At 43.2% G+C, this 27,500-nt stretch overlaps 3 protein-coding genes across 3 annotated transcripts in view; 2 read left to right on the top strand and 1 right to left on the bottom strand.

Moving 5' to 3' along the window:
- ENH_00041750 (Cullulin 3, related) overlaps window positions 1-6,561 on the bottom strand; it is a gene marked incomplete at both ends in the record, with an annotated part of 8,929 nt that extends 2,368 nt beyond the window's left edge. The window contains 4 exons of the mRNA XM_013585277.1: window positions 3,871-4,135; window positions 4,758-4,896; window positions 5,347-5,553; window positions 6,308-6,561. Coding sequence (XP_013440731.1) covers window positions 3,871-4,135; window positions 4,758-4,896; window positions 5,347-5,553; window positions 6,308-6,561 — 865 coding nt within the window. The remainder of the gene's footprint in view (window positions 1-3,870; window positions 4,136-4,757; window positions 4,897-5,346; window positions 5,554-6,307) is intronic.
- Window positions 6,562-9,963: 3,402 nt separating this feature from the next.
- On the top strand, window positions 9,964-12,173 carry ENH_00041740 (hypothetical protein, conserved; the record flags this gene model as incomplete). Its single annotated transcript, XM_013585276.1, has 2 exons — window positions 9,964-10,183; window positions 10,561-12,173. The coding sequence occupies 2 exons, from the start codon at window positions 9,964-9,966 to the stop codon at window positions 12,171-12,173; spliced, it is 1,833 nt and encodes a 610-aa protein (XP_013440730.1).
- Window positions 12,174-19,053: 6,880 nt separating this feature from the next.
- Window positions 19,054-25,723, top strand: ENH_00041730 (LCCL domain-containing protein, putative; the record flags this gene model as incomplete). The annotated part of the gene is made up of 12 exons (XM_013585275.1): window positions 19,054-19,368; window positions 20,042-20,354; window positions 20,454-20,476; window positions 20,809-20,858; window positions 21,087-21,305; window positions 21,494-21,759; window positions 22,100-22,349; window positions 22,738-22,830; window positions 23,083-23,645; window positions 23,786-23,886; window positions 24,458-24,586; window positions 25,607-25,723. The coding sequence occupies 12 exons, from the start codon at window positions 19,054-19,056 to the stop codon at window positions 25,721-25,723; spliced, it is 2,439 nt and encodes an 812-aa protein (XP_013440729.1).
- Window positions 25,724-27,500: the final 1,777 nt, after the last annotated feature.

Here is a 27,500-nt window from a genome sequence, read left to right as displayed (position 1 = left end):
AAAAAGTAAATAAACAAATAAAGGACTAATAAATAAATAAATAAACAAGTAAAGGACCAATAAATAAATAAAATGAATAAATAAACAAATGAAGGATCAGTAAATAGAATAAACAAAAATGCAAATAAATAAATAAATAAAAGGAATAAATAAATGAAAAAAGGACCAATAAAAAGATAATAAAGCCCCACAGATTTGTAATGGGCTGCGAAGACATCTTTGTCTCTGAGAAAACGAAAAAGCGCCAAAAAGTGTTGGAAAGAAACTTCAACTTCGTGGAATTTTGAATAACGAAAATATGCACAAATGAATAAATAAAAGGATTAAATAAATGAAAAAAGGACCAATAAAAAGACAATAAAGTCCCACAGATTTGTAATGGGCTGCGAAGACATCTTTGTCTCTGAGTTTTGCTTTTTCGCGGTTTTTCACAACCTTTCTTTGAAGTACTTCGTGGAATTTAAAAAAACAAAAATGCGAATAAATAAATAAATAAAAGGATTAAATAAATGAAAAAAGGACCAATAAAAAGACAATAAAGTCCCACAGATTTGTAATGGGCTGCGAAGACATCTTTGTCTCTGAGTTTTGCTTTTTCGCGGTTTTTCACAACCTTTCTTTGAAGTACTTCGTGGAATTTAAATAAACAAAAATGCAAATAAATAAATAAATAAAAGGAATAAATAAATGAAAAAAGGACCAATAAAAAGATAATAAAGTCCCACAGATTTGTAATGGGCTGCGAAGACATCTTTGTCTCTGAGAAAACGAAAAAGCGCCAAAAAGTGTTGGAAAGAAACTTCAACTTCGTCGGAATTTAAATTTCGAAAAGTCCGACGCATAAAGCCGTCCACGAACAGCGCCAAGTACCCCGCGGAGCGGCTGTCTCCGCCCCAGAAGCCCTCGAACGCCTGAAAAAACGCATTTTCGTTCCATTTTGGCATTTTTTGGACTTTTTTTTTGCGCTTTTTGTCTCCAAAAAGGCGCCAGTTGTTGCCAGTTGTTTGTTTAAATGTTTTGCGGAAAAAAGCGGAAAAAAACGCCAAAAAAGGAGCCGTTTTGGGCGGAAGGGCGGGGCTGGAGGTGAAAGTGGAAAAAGAGGAAGTTTGGAGAAAAAGATGCAAAAGGGGACTCAAATGGAAATAAAATCGAAATAATTCAAATTAAAACAAAATAAAATACTTTTAAATTAATTAAATTGAATTAAATTGAATTAAATTGAATTAAATTGAATTAAATTGAAATAAAAAACAAAAAAAGACACAAAATGGTGTTTGATTTGCGTTCAGATCTGCAATTGTTTGTCCACTTCGTGTTTGCGATGACTCGAACAATTGCAATAATTCATTTCCATTTAAATCTTTTATTTTATTTTATTTTATTTTATTTTATTTTATTTTATTTTATTTTATTTTATTTTATTTTATTTTATTTTATTTATTTTCAATTTAAGAATTTCTTTTCAAATTTGAATTCGAATTCGTCTTCACTTCAAAGAGTGGCTTTTACTTGCAACCACAAAGACCTTAATCTGCACTTCTTGCTTTCATTTTAGCATTTTTCCAATCCAAAAATCAATTTAAATTCGAAATTAAACTTTACTTTAAATTTAAAAAGTCTTTTGCATTTATATTTGCAAAAATAGAAAAGGAAAAAGCGGAGGAGGAAATTCTCCGCAAGCAGCGGCAAACCGAGCTGTACATACACCTGGCGAGCCAAACACAAAGACGAAGGGGGAAAGAATTTAAAACGGAAAAAAGAAAATAAAAAGAAAAGAAATGGAAATGAATTTGCAGAGAACTTTAAAAGGAAAAAAGAAAATAAAAAAGAAAAGAAATGGAAATGGAAAGAAGAAAAAGAAGAAAAAGAAGAGAAAGAAGAAGAAAAGACGCACTGCTTTCATGGCTGCATGCATTTCCGGGTCTTCTGCAAAAGCCTCTTTTATTATTTTTGAAAACTTTTGTTTCAAATTCAAAATAAGTCACAAAGCCGTTCGGGTCTTTCGCCAGAGAACTGTCCGCCAGCAACGCGTTTCCTGGAAAATTCAAAAACATAAATTCAAAAACAAATTCAAATTCAAAATAAAAATTCAAATTCCAAAACATAAATTCAAATTCAAATTCAAAACTTTCAAATTCAAAATAAATTCAAATTCAAAAGCAAAAATTCAAATTCAAAAACAAATTCAAATTCAAAAACAAAAATTCAAATTCAAATTCAAAACTTTCAAATTCAAATTCAAAACTCTCAAATTCAAATTCAAATTCGAAACTTTGAAATTCAAATTCAAATTCGTCATTTTCAAAATGTTCGAATTCAAATTCAAATTCTGATTCTGATTTTTGTTCAAGTTCAAAAGTTTGAAATTCAAATTGAATAATTCAAATTGAACAATTCAAATTCAAATTCAAGTTCAAATTTAAGTTCAAATTTAAGTTCAAATTCAAACTTTTGAATTCCAATTCAATTTCATTTTTAAAGCTTTTAAATTCAAATTTAAATTCAAATTTAAATTCAAATTTAAATTCAAATTTAAATTAAACTTTAAATTCAACAAAGTGCGCAGTGGACTCTCAAAGGAAAAGAAAAAAGAAATAAATTATTTTTAATTCTCAAATTATAAAACAAAACAAATGCAATAATTGAAATTGATATTCTAATTAAAATTGAAATTAATTGAATTGAAGTGAAATGAAATGATGTGAACTGAAATGGAACAAAATGGAATAAAATGAAACCAAATGAAATAAAAAGAGACAAAAGAAATAAAAGAAATAAAAGAAATAAAAGAAAGAAATGAAACAAAGAAATAGAAGAAATAAAATAAATGAAAGAAATAAAATAAACAAAAAGAATTAGAAGAGTTGAAATGAATTAAAAGAAGAAAACAAACAATTCAAAAAGTCACCCAAACAACGCAGAAGGCAAGTCCACCAAATCCGAACCAATTCAAAAAGAGTCAAAACAAAACGAAACAAACAAATAAAATAAATAAACAATAAATAAATAATAAATAAATAAATAAATAAATAAATAAATAAATAAATAAATAAATAAATAAATAAATAAATAAATAATATACTAATCGGTGAAAGAATAAAAAAGAAGAAAGTTGAATTGCGGAGGCTGCTGCCGCCCGACTTCTTTGAACAGCGAGGGCGCCCAAAGGCATTCAAAGAGCGGCAAAACAAAACAAATGAAGCAAATAAACAAATAAAACAAATAAAACAAATAAATAAATAAAACAAATAAAATAAATAAATAAATAAATAAAATAAATAAAATAAATGAATAAAACAAATAAAAGAAGAAAAAGAAGAAATAAAGGCATTTCGGACCCTGTTGCTGCATGACTTGCTGGAGGACGTCGCGGAGTTCGGCGAGAGCGCCGAAACCGACTCAAAATGCATCAAAAAGAAGCAAAAAAAGCAAATAAACAAATAAAACAAATAAAACAAATAAAATAAACAAAATAAACAAATAAATGGAGAAATAAATGAGAAATAAAGGCATTTCGGACTCTGTTGCTGCATGACGTCGTGGAGTTCGGCGAGGGCGCCGAAACCAACTCAAAAAGCACCAAAAAGAAGCAAATAAAGCAAATAGACAAATAAAATAAATAAAATAAATAAAACGAATAAAATAAACAAATAAATAAAGAAAAAGAAGAAGAAATAAAGGCATTTCGGACCCTGTTGCTGCATGACTTGCTTGAAGACGTCGCGGAGTTCAGAGCGCGGAATCCAACTCAAAAAGCACCAAAAAGAAGCAAAAGAAGCAAATAAACAAATAAAACAAATAAAATAAATAAAATAAACAAAATAAACAAATAAAAAGAAGAAATAAATGGAAAATAGTTGCGTTTCGGACCCTGTTGCTGCATGACTTGCTTGAAGACGTCGCGGAGTTCCTCGAGGGCGCCGGGAACTTTGGCAAAAAGAAAGTACATTTGCTGCAGCTCTTCGACTCTGTCGTTGCGAATCAAAAAGGGGCCCCCGCTGCTGCAGTTTCGACTCATCTTTTTGAAGTTGGAAGAAATAAAAGTTTCCAACAACAAACTCGCAAGGGGGGCCCCCGAGGACTCCGACAGGCTGCTGCTCACCAGCACCGCCTCCTGGCACAGCCGCTTCTGCGTCTGCAGCACACACAAACCACAAACCACAAACCACAAACCCTAAACCCTTAACCCTAAACCCTAAACCCTAAACCCTAAACCCTGAAGCTTCAATTCTGCGGAGGCAGTTCGGGGGCTGGGTGAGCCGATTCGGGAGAATACATGAGGAAATGCCGTAAATAATTATATACAATTGTTTGCAAGTATTAATATTAATATTAATATTATATAATAATAATAATAATAATAATAATAATAATAATAATAATAATAATAATAATAAATAATAATAATAATAATAATAATAATAATAAAGCACTGGCAGCAGCTAGGAGGTGCAGAAGCAGCAGCAGCTGCTGCTGCAACACCCTAATCAGCAGCACCCAAGCCCGCAGCAGCAACAGAACCACCAGCAGCAGCAGCACCACAGCAGCAGCAGCATAGCAGCAGCAGCAGCAGCACAGCAGCAGCAGCAGCACAGCAGGAGTACAACCACAGCAGCACCACCCGCAGCATCCGCAGCACCGCATCCGCAGCACCGCACCCTCATCACAGCAGCAGCAGCAGCAGCAGCAGCAGCAGCAGCAGCAGCAGCAGCAGCAGCAGCAGCAGCAGCAGCAGCAGCAGCAGCAGCAGCACTCACGTCTCTGTACTGTTTGATCTTTTCCATGAGGAAGGCGCGAAACCTGGGCCTGATGAACTTGTCTTTCAAAACAAAAAGAAAAAACAAATTCAGTCCCATCGTGTACACCGGAGTCAGCCCGTGGCTGGGCACGAAGTTCCTGCAGCAGCCACACAAAACTGCTGCTGCTGCTGCTGCTGCTGCTGCTGCTGCTGCTGCTGCTGCTGCAGCAGCTGCTGCTGCTGCTGCTTCAGTGAGCCAGAGGAGCTGGAGCCAAAAGTTGAATGGCCCGTTCAAGAGAGGCAGCGAGTCCGAAAGAACAAAAAAGATTAAAAACAATTAAAAGAATAGAAGAAATAAAAGAAATAAAAGAAATAAAAGAAATAAAAGAAATAAATGCCATTTAAACAAATCGGAAGCAGCAGCAAAAGGAAAAGCTGCTGCTGCGCGACACAGAAGGTCCAAAAGCCTCGAAATTCGAGTTTTAACTTTTAAACTTCCGAAGATTCGACGGAAATAAAACAAAAAGAAAGAAAACAAACAAAGTGGTGAAAAAGAGAAAAAGAAACTGCCCAGAACGCGCGGTGTACGTACACCCCAAAAAGCGTACTTGTCCAAATACATCAAAACGTCGCTGGCGAGTCGCATATTAACGGAGTGATGTTTCCAACTGCTGATGAGGGCCTCCATGAAAGCAGTTTCGTCTTTTTGGCTGCGAACTTCCGCTGCAATTCCTTCCAAGTGCTGCTGCACGCACAAGTAAGTGCCTTCGTACAGCTTTTGCCCCCGCTTGTGCAGCACCAGCGTGTACGCATACCTGAAAAGAAACAAACAAACAAATAAATAAATAAATAAATAAATAAATAAATAAATAAATAATGAAAGGAGTGAAATAAATGGAATAAATGGGCTTCAAAAGATAGAAAGAACAGAATTAAATGCAGTTATTTCGTTATTTCATTTAATTTGTTTATTTCTTTTGATTCAAAAATCTCCCACAAGACTCGAAGAAAGTGCAGAACGATTTTGCAAATTGCACAAAACAGAAATTTCGGAATAAGGCGGCGAGTTTCATTTCAGTTTGGTGAAATAATTAAATTTGAATTGTTTTTAATTTATTATTTCAGAAATAGTTTGAAGACAAAAAGTAGCAGCAGCAGCAGACAAGTGCAGAGCCAAGGAGTAGCCGCAGCGGAAAGCAAGTTGAATTTGAACTTTGGAAGATAAAGCGAGCGAAAGAAGTAAAAGAAAGAAATAAATAAAAAGAAACACATAAAATAAATAAAATGAATAAATAAAATAATAAAAGAAATAAATAAAAATGAATGAAAGAAATGAGCCGCGCAGTCACTGAGGTGGAGATACACCCGAGGAATTCAAGTTTCTGAATTTCGAATTCGCGGAAGTCGGGGCCCAAAAGAGCCCAAAAGACGGCGAAAAAAGCGGAATTTGAATAAATTAGAATAAATTGGAATAAATTAGAATAAATTGGAGTAAATTGGAGTAAATTGGAGGAAATTAGGGGAAAAAAGAAGGCAATCGCGAGAAAGTTGAATTCGGATCGCGCGCACCGGTACAACTCCTCGAAGGAAAGCGAAGCCGCGTTGTGCCGAAAGATCTGCCCAAAAGCCTCTCGTAAGTAAATCCAAATTCTCTCCGCCTCTTCTTCAGAAAGTCCTTCGGCGCCGACGTAGCTGAGGCCCCTCATTGCGCTCTGCAGCGCGGAGCGCAGGGGGGGCCCCCTGCCCGCAGCAGCAGCAGCAGCAGCAGCAGCAGCAGCAGCAGCAGCGCCGGCCGCCCCAGAGCCGCAGCCCCCGAACAACATTCACTCCCCGCTGCCCGCCTTCCCGGGGCCCATCCCCAGCAGCAGCACCGGCAGCAGCAGCAGCAGCAGCAGCAGCGGCGGCAGCAGCAGCGGGGACAGCGGGGGCAGCAGGGCAGCGCGCCGCAGCAGCATGCAAGGGCGCCTTTCGAAACGGGACCGCCGGAGGCAGCAGCAGCAGGGGGACGCGCTCAGCTGCTGCTGCTGCTGCTGCTGCTGCTGCAGTTCGCGGAAATGCGGAAAGTTCAGAACTTAAAAATGATCTTCGGCTACTCAGACAAACCCCGGAAGCAGAGAAGCTGCAGCAGCACCTACTGCAGCGCGGAGAGCTCTTGAATCTCCCTGCCGCCAAACCACGAGGCGAGCCGCTGCGCTGCTGCTGCTGCTGCTGCTGCTGCTGCAGCAGAACTCGGGCCGCTGGCGAAGCTGCAGAAGCAGCAAATGCGGAAATCAGGAGAAGAGAAAGCCGCTGGGAGGCCCTGGGAAAAGGCTGAACGAACTTTGCGCTGTTGTCTTGGAGTTGAAAGGAGAAAAAGAAAAGACCGGATCTGGCAGCAGCAGCAGCAGCAGCAGCAGCAGCAGCAGCAGGAGCGGGAGCGGCGGGAAAGGCTGAGCAGGTTTCTTTGCTGCTTTGGGTGGACAGGAAAGGAAATAGCGCTGCGGCCGGAGAAGGAAGGCGGGGCAGCAGCGGGAAAGGGCAGCAGCAGGAGAGAGGCGCAGCTGGTGCTGCTGCTGCTGCTGCTGCTGCTGCTGCTGCCGGGTCGCTGCTGCTAAAGCCGAAGGCGGAAAGCAGCCCAAGTCCCTGTCTATCGCACGCGCTCTGCCGCACAACTCGCCAGGAGGCCCCGGAAATGGACCAGTGGTCAGTTGTGGCGGAGAGGGGCGGAGAGTGGAGTGCGGAGTTGGGGTGTACAGACAGCTGGCGCAGCGGCGCAGCCGATCTGCGCCGCGGAAAGCTCCGACGAAAGAACACTTTCGAGAACTTGAAAGAAAGTCAAAAATGAAGCGGAAGGCACTTTTGGTTTTGCAGAATCCGCCAGCTTTCCGCGCAGATCGCGGCCACGCAGTCGCCTGCCGGCATGCAGCAGCAGCAGCCGCCGTTCAACTTTCGCCAGTCCGGCCGTCCCCGCGGCTCCCGCGCGCTTCGACTTCTTTTTTTTGCAAACTTTCCAACATTAAAAGTCTTTTCTCCGCAGATTTCCGCGAAAGCCGCGCCAGACAGCCCGGAAGGCCGCGGCGGGGCGCCGCTGGCGGGGCGGACTGGTGGAAACTGGCGCGCTGCAGGTCTTTTCGCTTCTAAAGCCTTCAAACTTCCGCTAAACTCCTTCCAAACTTCTTTTTAACTCTTTTCCGCTTTTTATTTCCTCCATTTTCCTCTTTTCAGCCCCCAAAACGCCCCAGATCGCCCCCGAGCTGCTGCGTTCCCTGCGCGCCGAGTCCGCGCTGCAGCAGCGCAGCAGCGCAGCAGCGCAGCAGCAGCAAATCCGTTTCTCGCCGTTTCCGCTTTTTAGTCTTTTTGTTTATTTCGAAACTTCAAAAGACTCCAAAAAGACAAACAAGGATTTCCCAGAGGCCCACTGACAGCTGCTGCTGCCCTTTGCTGCTCCCAACGCACACTTTGAATTCCAACTTCGCCCTTCTTGCTGCAGCCCTTTACACCACTGCAGCAGCAGCAGCAGCAGCTGCAGCAGCAGTAGCAGCTGCAGCAGCTGCTGCTGCTGCTTAGGTCTGCTGGCTTCGCGAGCTGCGGGAAGTCTCGAGAGGGGAATTGCATGGAGAAAAAAAGCTTCAGTTTGAATTAGTTAATTTAATTTAATTTAATTAGTTTCTTTCCCTTATTTCTCTTTTTATTACCTTCCGAGTTTTGAGTTGTTTCCAAAAATTCAAAAGGGAGAGACAGCTGCTGCTGCTGCTGCTGTTGCTGCTGCTGCTGCTGCTGCTGCTGCTGGTGGTCGCAGTTAGTTCAGAATTAATTCTTTGGGTATTTCCCGAAATCATTTTCATCTCAGTTTCGCGAGAAAGAGCTGTACATACACCCCAACGCCAAACAAACACTTCAAACGTCGGCCAATTTAAATCCTCTTTTTGGCATTTAAAAATCAAATAAATAATGCAGTTAATTATTAATTGATTAATTAATTAATTGATTAATCAATTAATTAATTATTCAATTACTTGATTAATGAACATAATTAGTGAACATAACTATTGAACATAGTCGGTGAAAATAAATGGAAATAAAATTGTCGACAAATGGAATTAATTCATTTAAAAAATGATTTTTAATTTTCACCACTTGAGACGGAGAGGGAGCCACGGGGTGTCTGCAAACCGGAAAAAGCAGTTCGAACTTTAAATTCATTTTTTATTTATTTCACTTTTTATTTTTTCTTCTTTGCCGGAATTTTATTTTCATTTTCATTATAAATTATAAAAGGCAGCTTCTGCGGCTCCAGCCCGCCACTGAGCTGTGAAAAGCCCTGGCTAGCTGGCCAGCTAGCCAGCCAGCTGTCTAGCTAGCTAGCTATAGCTAGCTAGCTAGCCAGCCAGCTAGCTAGCCGGCCAGCCAGCTAGCTAGCCAGCCAGCTGGCTAGCTAGCTACGGCTGGCTAGCTAGACAGCTAGCTGCGCCCAAGAGCCTGCTGGGGCCCCCATGGCGCCTGCGCAGATCTGCAGCAGCTGCTGGGGGGCCCCCAGCGCATGCAGCAGCAGCAGCAAGTTTGGACTTGGAATTTGAAAAGTACCATTTGAAGGAAATTTGAAAAGTTTTCTTTTTCGGACTCATTTCCCCAAGTCCCGAGGGGCTGGAGGCCACTGGGAGGGGAAAAGGGCCTTTAATTGGCCTCAAATTGGAGACTTTGGTTTTAAAAAAAGAAATAATGAAATTCTTTTCTTCGCTTTTGAACTTGGCCGCGAAAACCCGCAGTTTCCAGCCTGTGGCCGCAGCCGCTGGGGCTGGGCGCATGCGGGCCCGCGGGAGTGGGGTGGCTGGCCCGCAGCGGCTGAAAGGCTTTATTTGTTCTTTTTGAAGAATAAAAGAATTAAATTTAAACAGCAGACGAGTTTTTTCCGCAGGGTGTGTTGCGGGCGGAGGTGTACGTACACCCGGAGCTGCAACACACTGCGGGTCATCCCTGCGCTTCGGCTGAGGGAAACACTTTCGCCGGATCTCGCCGTCTTTTGGCCTTCTTTTTCCCGCAAATTCATTTCATTTATTCTTTTCTTCAAAACGAGTCCGGAAAGTTCCGACTTCTTCCGGGTTTCCGCCTCCGCCGCGCCAGTTTCCTCCCGCGTCGACTCAACTGCACGGCGTCGCGATCACCGCCGCTGCCGACCCTGCTGCCGGGCGATCTCCGAATTTTTTGAATCCCCTGCAAACAAAAGTTCCTTTTTCTTCTTTTTAGCCATGAAAAGCCCAGCAGCGGCCCCCGGCGACGGCCCGCGGGGCTCCGCGGCTCTCGCGGCAGTCAGCAGCACTTCTGCAAAAGTTGAATCCGCCAGGAAAGCTGACGGCCCGAAGCCTGCAGCAGCAGAAGAAGCCGAGGAAGCAGCAGCAGACGATAAGGGAGAAGCAGCAAACCAAACAGCTGCAGCAATTCCCGAGTCCGCAAAAGAAACCCAAAAAAGTAAGCCCAGCCGGTCTCAGGTGTACGTACACCCCAAACCACCCGCGCTCCTCCTCCGCGCGCTGCGCAGTCGGCCCTTAGACCCGCAGTGCTCACGCCCGTAGCCACCTGTTGCTGCAGCAGCAGCAGCAGCAGCAGCAGCTGCTGCTGCTGCTGCTGCTATGAGAAGTTGTTGATGCATCTTTTGTGGGGCGTTTGTGCTGCTTGAACAGACACAGATGAACCGAAGAGGGAGAAGCCCCCAGTGGCAGCAGCAGCTCCAGCAGCTGCTAAGTGCAGCAGCGAACAGGTCAGACAGAATGCTGCTGCAGCAGCAGCAGCGGAGAAAGTCGCGGCTGCTGCTGCTGCTGCTGCTGCGGCTGCTGCAGCAGCTCCAGCTGATGGCAAGGCGGCAAGCGAGGCACCAGCTGGGGCGCCAAATAAGGCAGCAGCAAGAGGGTCAGCAGCATCAGGAGCAGTGGCTCGTGATGCACCAGCAAAACCAGCAACTGAAGCAGCAGCTGCAGCAGCAGCAGCAGCGGCTGCAGCAGCAGGTGCAGCGGCAACCAAAGCTGCAGCAGCAGAAGCACTTGACGCAACCGCAGCATCGGAGGCGGTGCCTGAAGAAGCAGCAGCAGCGCGTGCAGCAGAAGAGGAGGAAGCAGCCACGAAAGCTGCAGCAGCAGCAGCAGCAGCACTGGCAGCAGCAGCAGCAGCAGAAGCAGCAGCAGCTGCTGGTGAAGCAGCAGATGACGAACTAGCCCACGATGGCGCAGCCAAAGCAGCAGCAGAGGCAGCAGCAGAAGCCGCGGGCGAGAAGGACTCCGACGCCTCAACAGCAGCAGCCACCACCACCACAGCAGCAGCAGCAGCAGCAGCAGCAGCAGCAGCAGCAGCAGAGCAGCAGCACACTCGCCGCAGGCGGAAGCAGCGAGCTGCTGCTCTCCCCCGCCGCTCGCTGCCCGCCAGAGACAGCCGCCTTGCTGCTGCGCTGCAGAACCAATTTGTGGCGGAGTGCGAGCGCCACGGCTGGCGCAGCCCCTGCAGCAGCAGCAGCAGCAGCAGCAGCAGCAGCAGCAGCAGCAGCAGCAGTGCGGAGCCGGACTCGGCGCAGTCTTCTGCGGAGAGCAAGGCCGGTAGGGGACGGCCCGCGAGGCAGACGGGAGCTGCTGCTGCTGTTGCTGAAGGAGCTGGCCGGCGGCGGCGGCGGCGCGTGCATTCCGAGGGGAGCAGCTCGAAACCAGCAGCAGAATCTAGAGCAGCAAGCTTAGCAGCAGCAGCAGCAGCAGCAGCAGCACGGGACCCCCCGCCTACGGACTGCGGGCGGCCCCGCCGGCACGCAGCAGCAGCAGCAGCAGCAGCAATTCTTGCTGCTGCTGCGCCTCCGTCGGAGGGTTACTTGGTCTTTGACATTCCGCGGAAATCCGCAGCCAAAAGCGCCGCCAAAGGAGTCAAAAGAGCAGCAGCAGCAGCAGCAGCAGCAGCAGCAGCAGCAGCAGCAGCAAGCGACGTGAGCAGCAGGAAGCGCACAGAGCCTGGCAGCAGCGAGCGCGCTTTGGCTGACAGCCGCCGCCTCAAAAAGACCAAAAGAGAAGCTGAAGACAACATTTTAAACCACAGCAGCAGCAACAGCAACAGCAGCAGCAGCAGCAGCAGCAGCAGCAGCAGCAGCAGCAGCAGCAGCAGCAACGGCAACGCCGAGCAGGAAGAAGTGCCTTCGACTTGCCCAGACTCCAAAGAGGACTCCAACGCGACGGAGAACGGCAAGACTGCCAAGCCAGCAGCAGCAGCAGCAGCAGCAGCAGCATCGGCTGCTGCTGCTGCTGCTGCACCAGCAGCAGCAGCAGCAGCAGCAGCAGAAGCAGCAGCAGCAGCAGCAGACTGCGAAGGCGAACGGAATGCTGAAGAGCTGCGGGTGGTGGAGGAGGGGATTTTGGAGGCGGAGAAAAAAGAAAAAAGAAAAAAAGAAATGCAACTCCAACTCCAGCTCGAAGTCGAGTCTCTCAATTAATGGCAATTAATGGCAATTAATGGCAATTTAAATGGCATTTTAAATGGCAATTAATGGCATTAAAAATGGGAATTAATGGCATTTTAAATGGCAATTTAAATGGCAATTAATGGCATTTTAAATGGCAATTAATGGCATTAAAAATGGGAATTAGTGGCATTTTAAATGGCAATTAATGGCATTTTAAGTGGCATTTAATGGCATTTTAAATGGCATTTTAAATGGCAATTAATGGCATTTTAAATGGCAATTAATGGCATTTTAAATGGCAATTAATGGCATTTTAAATGGCAATTAATGGCATTTTAAGTGGCAATTAATGGCATTCTAAGTGGCAATTAATGGCATTTTAAATGGGAATTAAATGGCATTTAAATTGCAATTAATGGCATTTTAAATGGCATTAAAAATGGCAATTAATGGCATTTTAAATGGCAATTAGTGGCATTTTAAATGGGAATTAAATGGCATTTAAATTGCAATTAAGTGGCATTCAAATGGCATTTTTAATGGCAATTAATTGGCAATTAATTGGCAATTAATTGAATATTTAACTGGCAATTAAGTGGCAACTAATTAAGTATTTAATTTGCATTTAAATGGCATTTAATTGGCAACCAATTGAACATTTAATTGCTTATTAATTGAACATTTAATTGGCAACTAAGTGGCAATTAAGTGGCATTTAACTGGCAACTAATTGGCATTTAATTGAATTTTTGCTTGGCAATTAAATGCCAGTCAAATGCAAATTAAATGGCATTTAATTGGCACTTAAATGGCATTTAATTGGCACTTTAATGGCATTTAATTGGCACTTTAATGGCATTTAATTGGCATTTAATTGGGATTTAATTGGCTTTCAGTCTACAGTTAATTGGCATTTAATTTACAATTAATTGGCATTTAATTGGCATTTAATTGGCATTTAATTGGCATATATTTGGCATTAAATTGCCATTCACCTGTCGTTTAATTGCCATTAAATTGGCACTAAGTTGTCATTTAATTGCCATTTAATTGCCACTTAATTAGCATTTAATTGGCATTTAATTGTCCTTTAATTTGCCAATTAATTGCCATTAAGTTAGCATTAAATTGTCACTAAATTAGCATTAAATTAGCATCGAATTAGCATCAAATTAGCATTAAATTGCCATTAAATTAGCATCAAATTGCCACTAAATTAGCATTAAATTAGCATTAAATTGCCATTAAATTGCCATTAAGTTAGCATCAAATTAGCATTAAATTGCCATTAAATTAGCATCAAATTAGCATTAAATTGCCATTAAATTAGCATCAAATTAGCATTAAATTAGCATTAAATTAGCATTAAATTAGCATTAAATTAGCATTAAATTAGCATTAAATTAGCATTAAATTAGCATTAAATTCGCATTAAGTTGCCATTAAATTGCCATTAAATTGCCATTAAATTGCCATTAATTGGAAGACTGAAATGGTGTTTAATTGCAAAAGTGGTTTTTGGTCTTTTTGCTTTTCCGTCTTTTCTTCCGCAAACGCCGGAGGCCCTTCGTGTGGAACAAAAAGGAAAATAAAATAAAATAAATAAAATAAAATAAAATGAATAAAAATGGAATAAAAATGCAACAAAAAGGAAACAAAAGATGAAACAAAAGAGGAAATAAAAGAGGAAATAAAAGAGGAAATAAAAGTTTAATTGAAGCTCTAACTGCAGATCTATTAAACGCCAAAAAGAATGTCAAATGAATTTAAAAATTAAATTTAATTCAAAAACTTTCCAACTTTTCTGTTTTTCCCAAAACGAAAAGTTCCGCCGCGGGAGCCCCGGGCGCTGCGCCTCCGGTGTATGTACAGCTCAGGCCCAGAGGGAAATGTGCCCTTATAAGAAGGCCACCATAACAATACAAAATATAAATAAATATAAACAAATATAAATAAACATAAATAAATATAAAGTAAATAAACATTTAATTGCTCTTATGCTGCACTATATGTGTCAATTTAGTTTTAAATAATTATATTTCTGCATGCATGCACTCACGCAGTGCAGGGGGGCAAACCCAGAGGCATCACCGCAGCGAAGTCCTCGGGAGTGGACCACCCGCAGTGGACCAGTGGACCACTGGTCCAGGGGGGCCCCCAGGCGCTGTCAGTTTAAACTTGTTGGCGCCGGGAGAAAGAAAGCCAAGAAGCTGTTCTTGGCTGCTTTGCTGTCGTGGGAAAAAAAACTTGGGAAAATTCGCAACTTTTGTCTTTTTGTTTTTCTCGGATTTGACTCAGAGTTTTGAAAGAAAGATAAAGAAGAAGTACTTGCAAGTCCTTTTCTTCTTCTGCTTTCAAAACCAGGAAATGCACTTTCAAAGATCCTTTTCCACTTCGAAAGATCCTTTTTTATTTCAAAAGATCCTTTTTATGTTTCAAAAGATCCTTTTTATTTCAAAAGATCTTTTTATATAAAAAGATCTTTTTATTTACTTAAAAAGATCTTCTTATTTATTTCAAAAGATCTTTTTATTTACTTCAAAAGATCCTTTTCTTGAGTTCACATCGGCGCCACCTCTACGGACACTTTGAGGGCGTCCGCCTCGGGCTTGAGATCTTCGAGTTTGCAGAAGGAGTTTGCAGCCTGAGGCGAAATAAATGGAAAAGAAAATTAAATAATTAAATAAAAAGGACATTGGCGAAATAAATGGAAAACAAAATCAAATAATTAAATAAAAAGGACATTTAATGAATTTAAATGTGCGGAAGCTGCTGCCATCAATCCATGAAAGCAGCGCCAAAAGAAACAACAAAAGGATAAATAAAAGGATAAATAAAAGGATAAATGCAAACAATTCAAAACTTGAAAATTTCTGCAAATGAAAGCCTTTTCAACGGACTCTTAAATGTTCAAAAAAGTGAAGAATTCAAAAGTTGAAATTCACGATCGCAGTTCATATTAGGGTGTACAGACACCCCAGCGCCGCGACGAGGCGACTGCGTCGAAGAGGAAACGCCGGAGTTCATTTCCGTTTTTTTAATACTTCGGATTCTTTTTTTGAATTGAATTTAATTTTAATTTAATTATTTATTTTTATTTTATTCACCTGGAAATACTCTGCGCTGCGGTATCTGAAGGGCCCCCTGGTGATCCCGCCGACGGTGAGCAAAATGGGGTAAGTGAGTTCGCGCCAGGTTTCCACTTGTTGGAGTTGAAAAGAAACAAATCTGAAGACAAAAAGCAAATTAATAAAACAATTAATGAAATAAAACATAAATTGGGAATATAAAACAAACTTCAACTCTTTTAAAAGTCAAAAACACTTTAAAGCCGCTTTCCCAACTCGCTGTCAACTCCCACCGCAGCACATGCCCACCTGCAGCCACGGAAGCAGCTGCTCAAATGTTGCAAATAATTAAAAATAAATAAACAAACTCAAAGACACAATCCAACCAGCAGCAGCAGCAGCAGCACAGCAGCAGCAGCAAAGGCAGCAGCAGCAGCAGCAGTAGCGGCAATCCGCAGCAATGCGTTGCAGCCTCTGCTGCTGCGGCTGTTGTTGTTGCTGCTGCTGCAGCTGCTGCTGCAGCAGCTGCTGCTGCAGCAGCTGCTGCTGCAGCAGCTGCTGCTGCTGCTGCTTACCCTGGCTTTGAAGACATGTTTCCCCAGGGGCTGAATTTGAGGCGAAAGTGGCGAAGGCCGGCGAAGGGAAATCGGCTGGTGACCAGAGCCGGCGAAGAAGAACTTCTTTCCCTCCAGAGTACTTTCTTGCAACAAATAAATAAATAAATAAATAAATAAATAAATAAATAAATAAATAAATAAATAAATAAATAAATAAGAGTTAATTAATTGGTTTATTTGATCTGTTAATTTAACTGATTAATTCGATATATAGGTCGGCTCTGCAGCTGCAGAAGCTGCGAAGATTGGGGTGTATGTACACCTGCAGCTGAACGCATGCAGCAGGCTGCGGTGTATGTACAGCTGCTGCCCCACAAAGTGGAGAAGCTGCTGAGAGAATAAAAGAGATTAAAAACATGGAGAAGTTGTCGATAAAATAAAACAACAAAAGAGGAAAAATGAAGTAAAAAGTCGCGGAATTAAAAAGTGAAAAAAAGAAAAATAAAACTGGAGAAGTCAGCAAGAAGGTTGGGGTGTATGTACAGCCCCTTCGAACTGAAAAGAGGAAAGATGAAAGAGAAAACTGCAGAATAAAAAAAGTGAAAAGAAAAAAGAAAAGAAAAACTGAGAAGTCAGCAAGAAGGCTGGGGTGTATGTACAGACCCTGCGGAAGTCCGTGATGGTCCAGCGGGCGGAAAAGTCGCCGAGAAAAAGACAGTCGCAAAACGGGCTTTCGAGAGGGTGTTTGCGGTAGGCGGCGAGTTGAGTGCAAAAAGGGGCCAAAAGGGGCTTTTTTGGAGGCTTTTTCGGAGCTTTTCTGCGCGAAAAGGAACTAAAATGGAATTAAATTCAAATTAAATTCAAATTAGTTCAAATTTAATCAAAATTGAGTTCAAATTGAGTTCAAAAAGCCGAATTAGACTCGCCAGGAACTTTCAGAAAAAACGCAGAAGTCCCACTCACCCCAGGCCCTGCAGGAAGCTGCAGCAGCCGCTGGCTCTCTGCGCGGCACAGCAAAGGGCAAATTGCAAATAATTGAATTAAATAAATAAATAAATAAATAATTAATTAATTAATTAATTAATTAATTAATTAATTAATTAAATAATTAAATAATTAAATAATTAAATAATTAATGATAAAATGACTGAATAATTGAATTGTTAATTTACCGCAGAAGTCTCAAAAGCGGCGGAGTTTGAAATTAAAAAAAAAAGAAAAAAAACGGCGAAGAGAAATCGAAAAAAAGAAAACGCCATTTTTGCACAAGTCCGCCATGTCGGGCCATTTATTTATTTCTTTTAATTCGAAAATAATAATTGAATTTATTTTATTTATTTATTTATTCTTTTTAATTATTTGAATTAAAAAGAATAAATAAATAAATAAAATCAATTCAATTATTCTTCCAAGTTCTCAAAGTCCTTTTCATAACCCCAGATCAAAAAGGACTTTTAGAACTTGAAAGAAAAATTGAATTTATTTTATTTATTTATTTATTTCTTTTTAATTCTTCGAATTAAAAAGAATAAATAAATAAATAAAATCCAATTTTTCTTCCAAGTCCAAAAGTCCTTTCAAAACTTCCCCGCCCCGCAGCCCCCCTTCAAACTCCTTCTCCAGATTCAATTCAATTTCAATTCAAAATATTTAAATTCAATTTCCAATTTTAAATTCAAATATTTCAAAAATTCATTTCTTTCACTTCAAACCCTTTCGCCCGCGGCTTCTCACTTGGGGGCCCCCCTTTGCATTTAATTTTGCTCTGATTGCGAAATAAATGCGAATAGTTTGTTTGTTTTATTATTTTAATGAATTGTTTGTTTTATTTTATTATTTTGAATTCAAAAAGCCGCAAAGAAAGTACCCTCTTGGGTGGCTCCGTGCTGCTCCTAGCTGCTGCTGCTGCTGCAGTCTCTGCTGCTGCTGAGTCGCCTCTGCTGCTGCTTTAACTAACTTATTTATTTCAATTTTAAAACTTAGAATCATTTTTTAAAGAAATATTAATTTGCTTTTTCTTCTTTTTGCAAACTCCCTAAACCCTAAACCCTAAACCCTAAACCCTAAACCCTAAACCCTAAGCGAGTCCATTAGCGGCTGCTGAAGCAGCAGATCCAGATCCCCAGAGAGCCCAAAGCCTCGCAGCAAAAGCAGTTAATTAAAATATTAAATTCTCATAAGTCAGTTCTGCAGCAAATTAATTTAAATGACTTTGCTGCTGCTGGATTGCAGCAGCAACTGAGCAAAGAAATAAATGCAAAAGCAGCAGCAGCAAAGGAAAGGGGAGGTAGACTGCCTCTTTTGCAGTGTACGTACACTCGAGCTGCATCCCTCTGGCTTTTGAAAAAGTGGAAAGCGGAGTTTAATTCTCTTGCACGAATAATGCTGGCAATTGGTGCATGCAGGCCCAAAAGAGTGGAAATAGAGAAGAAATAATCCTTTTTAAAAGTTATTTTATTTAGTTTGAGAAATGCATGCAATTATATATCTTGTAAGCACAGCCACCCTCACAGATCCGTGAATTCTTTATGCAGCCGCATGCAACTGAAAACTGCGGACTTAGGAAATGCAAAAACATCATTTTAATTCAATGAAAGAAATTAAAATGTTTAATTTAAATAACTTCGAACAGATTTGTCAACGGGCGAATGAAACCTTTTTTCACGTTTCGGGTGTACAGACACCCGGAGTCTCGCGCAGGCTCCGCACCGGAAACCCAACGGAAAGCGAGGGAAACTGGCGGTTATATTTCGTCTTTTTGTTTATTTTTTTGCAAAGTTTATTTAAAATTAAAAATAAAACCATTTCTTTGAATTATGTTCTTCTTTCTTTCGAGTTTTGCGGCGCTCGCCGCCTTTTGCAGTTTCGCGACGCCCACGGACTGCACGCGATTAAAGGCAAGAGGATTCACAACTGATCTTCGCTTTTAAAAGCGAACTTATTTATTTATTTTAATTTATTTTAATTTATTTTAATTTATTTTAATTTATTTTAATTTATTTCAATTTATTTCAATTAATTTGAATTAATGATGCAATTCAACTCTTTGCAGCACAAAGTGGACTTGCAGGGAATTGGCGGCCTGGCGCTGCCGCCCTACCCGGTGATGTGCGTCTGGGCTTTTGGGCTGAAGTTGAAAAGCCCCAATTGCTGAACTTGAAATTAAAAACTTTATTTTCTTGCATGCATGCATGCATGCATGCGTGCATGCATGCATGCATGCATGCATGCATGCATGCATGCAGCTTTGCATGCATGCGCAGAAACTCGCGTTTTTCCCATTAAATGAAACCCAGGGACCTCCACATTCAAGAAAATAATCAAGACTTGGTGGAGTCCATGTTGCAAGAAGAAGAAGACAGAGCCCTGCGCAGGAGCCTGGGAGACCTGCAGGAAGCAGCAGCCGGTGAGACAGCAGCAGCAGCAGCAGCAGCAGCAGCAGCAGCAGCAGCAGCAGCAGCAAATGATGTTCGTTGCTTGCAGCTGACACCAAGGCCATTCAAGACATCGGTAGGAAGCAGCAGCAACTGCGTCTTGAGGACTTTTCCATTTGCTGCTGCAGCAGCAGTGCAGCGCCAGCAGCTCAACTCCTTGGCAAAGGTAAATTCAAAATCTGGAAAAGAAAAAAAATAAAAATGAAAAAAACCAAAACTTTGCAGATTGCAGAAGCCACAAAACAAAGAGAATGAACAAAAAGCAACTCGAGACAGTTTTCTGAAAACTTTGAACAAAATCCAAACTCGAGAACTTCTCGAAACATTCAAACGCAAATTCAAATTTAATTGGAGACCCAAACCCTCCCGTTTACGCAAACCCTTGCATGCATGCATGCATGCACGCATGCATGCAAAGTTTGTCCCACCGAATTGTCTCATTTGTTTTTCGGAAGAAGCAGCTTCTGGATTTTTTCTTTTTGGAGCAGCTTCTGGATTTTTTCTTTTTGAACTTTTCAATTTAGTTATTTGCCAAAGAGAGAACTGAGGCGGAGCTGCGGGCCATTTAGGCCCTTTGCATTCTTTGCTGCTTTCGCTTTCAGTTCTTGCTGCCGAGTATTCAACAGCGGAGTTCTTTTTCAGAAATCGCGGCGCCCCCAGCACTAAAAGCCTCGAAGTGCTTCACTATTTCCGAAAAATAAGAAGAAAATAACGCAATTGTGGCGAAGATCGCGCAAATATTCAAAAGTTCAACTTTTAAATGACTGAAGTTTCGCTTTCCGCTCGCTGCGCGCGTCAGAGGTGCGCGTACACCCCAGATTGCTGGGGTGTATGCGCAGGTGCAAGTTCCGGCCGGCCGCGCAGCCGTCGTTTGCAAAGGCCATTTTGGCGCGGAATTCTTCGTTTTGGAGTTTAAAATGTTTTATTTTTTGAAAGCAAATGTGTTTTGTGTTGTGTTTGTGGCATTTGTGCTTTGGAATCCCGCCAGCTGCGCGGCGCCGCCCGGCGGCGCGCAGGCGCTGCAGCAGCTGACGGAGTTCCGCAAGAGCCACCGCAGAACTGTCGACGGGAGACTTTGCGCAGCAGCTTTCGTCCAAGATGACCAAACTTACACGGATTGCACAGCAGCAAAGGCCCCCAACGGGACTGCAGGTACAGCTTTCTGAAGAGCTGCTTCAACTCCAGCCGCTTTCTCTCAAGTTCAACTTTTCATTTTGCTGCTGCTTTCTCTTCATAACATATCTGCTGCAGGCGCCGACTGGTGCTACGTGGAGGTGCAGCTCCTGGGCAAGGGCGCCTCCGACTGGAACTACTGCTTGCCCCCGATCAGCTACGGTAACTGCCACTCGCCAGCAGCAGCAGCAGCAGCTGCTGCTGCTGCTGCTGCTGCTGCTGCTGCTGCTGCGGCTGCTGCTGCTGCTGCTGCTGCTGCTGCTGCTGCTGCTGCTGCTGCTGCTGCTGCAGATGCAGCGGGAAGACCTCGTTTTTTCAGACAAAGTCCGAGTGAAGGCGAGGCAGGCCTTCGAAATGAAAGCAGCAGAAGGAGAAGCCATGGCGAGTTTTTTGGAAAAGAAAAGCAGCAGCAAAATGAAATTTTGAATTTCAGATAAAGCGGCTGGACGGCAGCATCTACCAGGCGGACTTGGCTGCAAAAAAGTGGGTTTAATTGCTCCTTTTAACTTCCACTAAATTAAACTAAACTAAATTAAATTAAATTAAATTAAATCAAATTAAATTAAATTAAATTAAATTAAATTAAATTAAATTAAATTAAATTAAATTAAATTAAATTGAGTTAAATTAAATTAAATTGAATTAAATTAAATTAAATTAAATTAAATTAAATTAAATTAAATTGAGTTGAATTGAATTCAAAAACTGCAGACTCGAGGCTCTTTGCGGCAAACGCCACGAGGCTGCGGAGCGGCAGCTGGAGACAGCGCGAAATATCTTTTTGCGAAATCAAAACTGCCTCAAAAGAGGTTTTGCTGCTGCAGCAAAAGCCAAAAACTTGAAAGAATTAATTAAAGAGACGCGCAGCAAAGTGCAGCAGCAGCAAGCTGCTGCAGCGCAGCAGCCGGAGAACTGCCAGGGGGCTCTGGGGTAAGTTTGGGGATTTCGGAGAGTTCTTGGGTCAATTTTTGCCAATTTTAATCCATTTTGCACCGATTTTTTCCGATTTTAATGAATTTTGAATCAATTTTGAGTCAATTTTGGATTAATTTGAATTAATTTGAATTAATTTGAATTAATTTGAATGAATTTGAATTGAAATGGCGCTTTAAACGCAGGTACGAGGAGGACCCTGTGGCGGACGGGCTGCGGGGGGCCTACTTCGACAACTGCTGCTTCGAGGGGCCCCCCCGAGTTCGAAAAATCGACCAAGTCCTCGACTTCGCCTTCAGCGGCTCGGGGCCCCTCGAGGGCCTCAAAGCCCACAACTACTCCATTCGTAAGAGCTGCGGACTTCGCCGAATTTCGCAGTTGCAGCTTTTCGCATCAGGCTGGGACGGCTTTCTTCAGGTGCCCGAAACGGGGCACTACGTCTTCACCACTGGTGAGGCGCGCTTGAGTCGAATGCAATTGAACTGAGTTGAAATTAATGGAAATATATGGAAATAAGTTGAAATAAATGGAAATAAATGGAAATAAATGGAAATAAATGGAAATAAATGGAAATAAATGGAAATAAATTGAAAAAATTGGAAAAAATTGGAATAAATCGAAGTAAATCGAAGTAAACTGAACTAAACGGAAATAAACTGAAATAAGTTGAAATAAGCTGAAATAAACTGAAATAAACTGAAATAAACTGAAATAAATGGAAATAAATGGAAATAAATGGAAATAAATTGAAAAATTGAATAAATTTGAATAAATTGAAACAAAATGACCAGAGACGGACAACGGCGTGCGGGTGTTTCTGAACGGGCAGCCGGTGGTGGCGGACCGGATGCCTGGGGGCAGCCCGGCGGAGAGCAGCGGCAGCAAAAGAGTTTCTTTGCTTTCTGCAGTTCAAAAAAGCGGAAAACATTTTTCAAATTCTGCAAAACTTCGTTTAATTCGCAAAAAAAAATACAAAATTCGAGTCGAGTTCGTCCACAACCCCCACTTTCTCCCCGAAAACAGCGACCGAGGCACTCTCAGGTCCGTCGAGAAAACTTGCAATTGCCTTAAGTTCACTCAAATTTATTCAAATTTATTCAAATTCATTCAAATTTATTCAAATTTATTCAAATTTATTCAAATTTATTCAAATTTATTTCAATTTATTCAAATTTATCCCAATTTATTCCAATTTATTCCAATTCATTCAAGTTCATTCAAGTTCATTCAAGTTTCCTCCAATTTATTCAAATTCATTCCAATTTTATTCGAATCTTTTTCAAATTCATTCAAGTTTCCTCCAATTTATTCCAATTTATTCAAATTTATTCAAATTTATTTGAATTTATTCTGATTTCCTCCGTTTTAATTCCCTTTTTCGCGCATTTCCTTCAAATCGGCTCGAAGTTGAATTTCGACTTCTCCGCAGGCTCTTGTGGTCTTCCGAAGACTTGCCGCGAGAAGTAATCCCTTCCAAGTTCTTCTTCTCGTCGGACCGGCCGTCCCCGCTGAAAGTGTCCAGGTGCAAACAAAACTTTGAATTAATTGAAATAATTTGAATTAATTGAATAAATTTGAATTAATTTAATTAATTTGAATAATTTGAATCAAAATAATTCAAATAAACTCCCAACTCCGGCCGCAGCCTGGACCCCGCGCTGCACGCGCTGTCGCTGCTGCTGCAGGGGGCCCCCGCCTTCGCAGACACCGCAGCTTTCGAGCTGCAGCAAATCCCGCAGCACTTAAAAGGCCTCCGTTTTTTGCTTTCTCGCAGAAGGCCTTCGGAGGCTTTAATGGAGTTTTATTTGAAGTCCCCAGCAGCTCTTTTTGTGGCTTTTCCGCTGCAGCAGCCCTTCCCGCTGGCCCCCTTCGAAGACTACCTCTGGAGGGCCCAGGACACTCCAGACCGAATTTTCGTCAAAAAACGCAAAGACAATTTCCAAACAAGTTCTCCAGAAAGTGCCCAGGAAGGGGCCGGGGAAAAGACTGAAGAAGAGCCAACAGAAGGGCCAGAAAAGACAGAAAAAGAGACAACAGAAAGGCCAGAAAAGACAAAAAAAGAGACAACAGAAAGTCCAGAAAGTCCCGAAAAAGAGACAACAGAAAGGCCAGAAAGTCCCGAAAAAGAGACTACAGAAAGTCCAGAAAGTCCCGAAAATGAGACAACAGAAGGGCCAGAAAGTCCCGAAAAAGAGACAACAGAAGGGCCCCAGGAAAGCTTCACACTCCAAGTCAAAAGAATTATCCACAGGGGGGGCCCCGTCTCCCTCAGCGTTGCCCACAAGGGCGTTCCGTTTTTAGTTATTCTCGCGCCGCTGGAAGACGCTGCAGCATGCGGTGAGTGCAGCACAGCAGCAGCAGCAGCAGCAGCAGCAGCAGCAGCAGCAGCGCAGCGCGCGGGAACTAACGGCGTGCCGCGCAGGGGGCGAAGAAGTGAACTTGTCGCTGTCCGCCGGCCCGCACTTGCTGGGCTGCAGCTCCTCTTCGGAACTTTCTGCAGACTTTAATTGCAAATCTGGACTTAGTGGAATTCATTTGGACGGCCCTGGAGGCATTTGGAAGTCCCGAAGTGGCAACGGTGAGGAGGCGGTCGCAGGGGCGCAGCGCGAGGTGTATGTACACCCCGCGAAACCGCAGGAAACGGGGAGTCCATTTCCGTCGAATTCGCCCGGCCAGTGCAGCTGTGAGTTCATTTTGAATTCAAATTAATTCCTTTTCTTCATTTTAATTCCAATTAATTCCCTTTCTTTATTTATTTTCAACTCCAATCAATTCCTTTTCTTTGTTTTGCCTTCAGCTCCAAGTTCCGCTTCATGCCGCCTTCAGATCCGCTCACTTGGCCCTCCGAGCTGACTCTGACTTTCGACGGTGGGCAATTCAAAAGTTGAATTTTGATTTTTGAATTTTTGAAAAAATGGAGAGTTTTGAAAACTTGAATTTTCGAAAACTTGAATTTTCGAAAACTTGAATTTTCGAAAACTTGAATTTTCGAAAACTTGAAAAAAACAGAAAACGACTCGGAAGTCTTTTCGATTTTGCACTCCAACAAACTGGAACACCACGAGTACCTCTTGCCTGCGGCGAAGACCGTGACGAGGGCGAGTTGGTTCTGAAATTTGCACAAGTCCGAACTTCACTTTCTGCTGCAGGTCAAAGTTGAAATAACGCAAATGTTTGTGAACGGCGGAGACAGCGGAGGCTCTTTCGAGTTCTGGGGAGTTCCCTGTTTGACAGCAGCAGCAGCAGCGGACGCGGCGCCTGCGGTGCTGGAGCTGGAGGTGAGGCAGCAGCAGCAGCAGCAGCAGCAGCAGCAGCAGCTGACTCTTGCGCGCGCTGCTGCAGTGTCTAGACACCCTGGCCACCGCTCTCCACGGCCAAGAGGCCCCCCCAGGCTCCCACTTTGTTGCTCTTTGTGCTGCTGCTTGTCTCCAAGATCCCTTGGGTCCCGTTTACGGAACAAAAGTGTTTGCGTTGGAGTCCTGCGTGTGCAGCGCGGCGCGGCACTCGGGTGTATGTACACCCGGAGCTGCATGCGCCTTCCTGCTGTCGCTGCGGGGCCCCCAATCAGATTTTGCTGCTGCAGTTTCCCACGGAGTTGCTTCCTTGGCCCACGGCCCTGCTGCTCTTTCCCTGGCCTTCTCCCACGCTGCATGCACTCACTCTTTGCTGCAGCAGCAGCAGCAGCAGCAAAAGCTGCAGATACACTTCGGAGCCACTGGGGGACAGTCCCTGCCGCCGGTGAGCACTTCTCTTTTTTTATTTCTTCTCTTTTAATGTTTATTAATCCCTTCACAATATTATATTGCATTTATATTATATTTATATTGTATTTATATTATATTCATATTGTATTTATATTATATTTATCTTTATATTATATTTATATTTATATTATATTTATATTGCATTTATATTGCATTTATATTATATTTATATTATATTTATATTATATTTATATTATATTTATATTGCATTTATATTATATTTATATTGCATTTATATTATATTTATATTATATTTATATTGCATTTATATTATATTTATATTATATTGCATTTATTTTATTTTATATTAAAATTAAATATTTATTATTTTGCCTCGGGCCAATTCAGGGCTGGCTCCAAGACGAAGGAGGCCTAAAGAAGCGCCGGGGGGAGTTTTATTATGGTGAGGAAAAGTGGAAATGACAATTTAATTCGCCAACACACAACCTGCTGCTGCTGCTGCTGCTGCTGCTGCTGCTGCTGCTGCTGCTGCTGCTGCTGCTGCTTCGAGCCCTTATTTGCTGCCCCCCGCAGGCCAGTGTCTTCGTGGAAGTGAAGGAAAAAATAATTTTGCTAACTGCTGCATGCGAAGGCGAAAAGTGCAGCAAAGCCCTCACCACTCTTTTCAACTTGGTGGTTCAAAAACTCTAACAAACCCCAAACCCTAAACCCTAAACCCTAAACCCTAAACCCTAAACCCTAAAAGGCCCTGAGGCCCTGGGCTCTCTGGAGGGAAGCCGCCGAAGCGGCGCTTTCGGGTGTACAGACAGCTGGGCTGTTTGTTTCGAACTTGTTGCTTTTTTTGAATAAAAAGAATTTTATTTATTTTAATTTTCGAATTAAATCCAGTTTGAAAGTCCAAGTCGAAACAAAGAAAAGAAAACAAATCTTTTTCTTTCTGCATTTCCATTAATGCAACTTTCCACTTTTCGCTTTCCGCTTCGCTGAGGTGTCTGTACACCCCAGCACCGCAGCCAAGTTCACCCCTTCGCCTCCATTTCATTTTTTTGAATTATTTTTTTTGAATTATTTTTTTGAATTTAAATAAATCTTTTATTTCTCTCGGGGGCAGCAGCAGGGGGGGAAGCTCGAAAGGTTTAAGTGGGGAAATAGCGCTGCAGCAGCTCCTAGCGAAGCAGCAGCAGCAGCAGCAGCAGCAGCAGCAGTAGCGTGCAGTTTGCAGCGAAGTGGAACTTGCTGCTGCAGCAACACAGCAGCAGCAGCAGCAGCAGCAGCAGCAGCAAATGGGAAGGGAACGGCGCCCGCACTGAAGCAGCTAAGGGGAGTGTCTCGCAAAGTCTGGAGCCAAAAAAAGAAAAAGAATTATTTTGGAATTAAAGCGGAGTTGAGTTTGCTGCTAGAAAGACGAAGTGGCCTCTGCAGCAGTTCGAGTTGTGCGATTTGCTGCAGCAGCAGCAGCAGCAGCAGCAGCAGCTGCTGCTGCAGCAGCTGCTGCGCGGAGTGTGTTGTGTCTTAGCGATTCTGGGGAAAAGACTTTAAATGGAGTTTAGTTTTAAAGCTTTTGGAACTCCAAAGAAGGGCATTTGAAGCCACTTTCCCCTCGGGGCGGCTGCTGCAGACCGCAGACCGCGGGCGTAGAGTACCTGCTGCTGCTGCTGCAGCAGCAGCAGCAGCAGCAGCAGCAGCAGCAGCAGCAGCAGAAAGTGCGGGCGTAAAAGAACTGGGGGGAGGCTTGGGGCGAAGGCGCAGAAGGGCCGGCGGGGTGTATGGACAGCTGGCGGAGGCGACGGGGCCAGCAGCAGCGGCTGCTGCTGCTGCTGCATGTGGCAGCAGCAGCAGCAGCAATTCCGTCTCGGAAGCAGCAAAAGCGAAAAGAATTGGAGTTGCAGCAAATTGTCTTTTAGGAATTAAAGTAAACTGCGAAGGGCTGGGGTTTCGCGCGCGAACCGCGGGGTGTACATACACCGCAGCTCCAGCTCCGCCGCAGCAGCGGCCGCCCGCAACCTTTCTGCTGCAGCACTTTGCTTCCGCCTTGCGGACTTCTTTTGTCTTTTTCTTTTCTCTTTTTGCTTTTTGCTGCTGCCTACTGCCGCGCCGGCGGCCCCGCCTCGCCTCGCTCGCGCCCGCGGGAGCTGCTGCTGCTGCTCCCGCTGCTGCTGCTGCTGCTGCTGCTGCAGCAGCAGAACCCTGCGGCTTTCGGAAAGCGGACTTCCTAGGAGCCGCTGGCTGGCCGCCGCTGCGGTGTACGTACACTGCAGCGCCTCCGCCTTCCCCGCCTCTCGGTGTGTACTACCTCTTCCTCCTGCTGCTGCTGCTGCTGCTGCTGCTGCTCCTCCTCCCCCCCCGCTGCTGCTGCTGCTGCTGCTGCTCCTCTCCCGCTGCTGCTGCTGCTGCTGTTGCACTAGCAGTTCGTCTTGTGTGCGTGTCGCTCTTTCTCCAGGCCGCCTCTCCCTCGCCTCTCCCCCCC

Source organism: Eimeria necatrix, genomic scaffold (genome assembly GCF_000499385.1).
Source record: "Eimeria necatrix Houghton genomic scaffold, Enh_scaff309, whole genome shotgun sequence".
NCBI classification, from domain to species: domain Eukaryota; phylum Apicomplexa; class Conoidasida; order Eucoccidiorida; family Eimeriidae; genus Eimeria; species Eimeria necatrix.
This window is presented reverse-complemented; position numbering and strand designations above follow the sequence as displayed.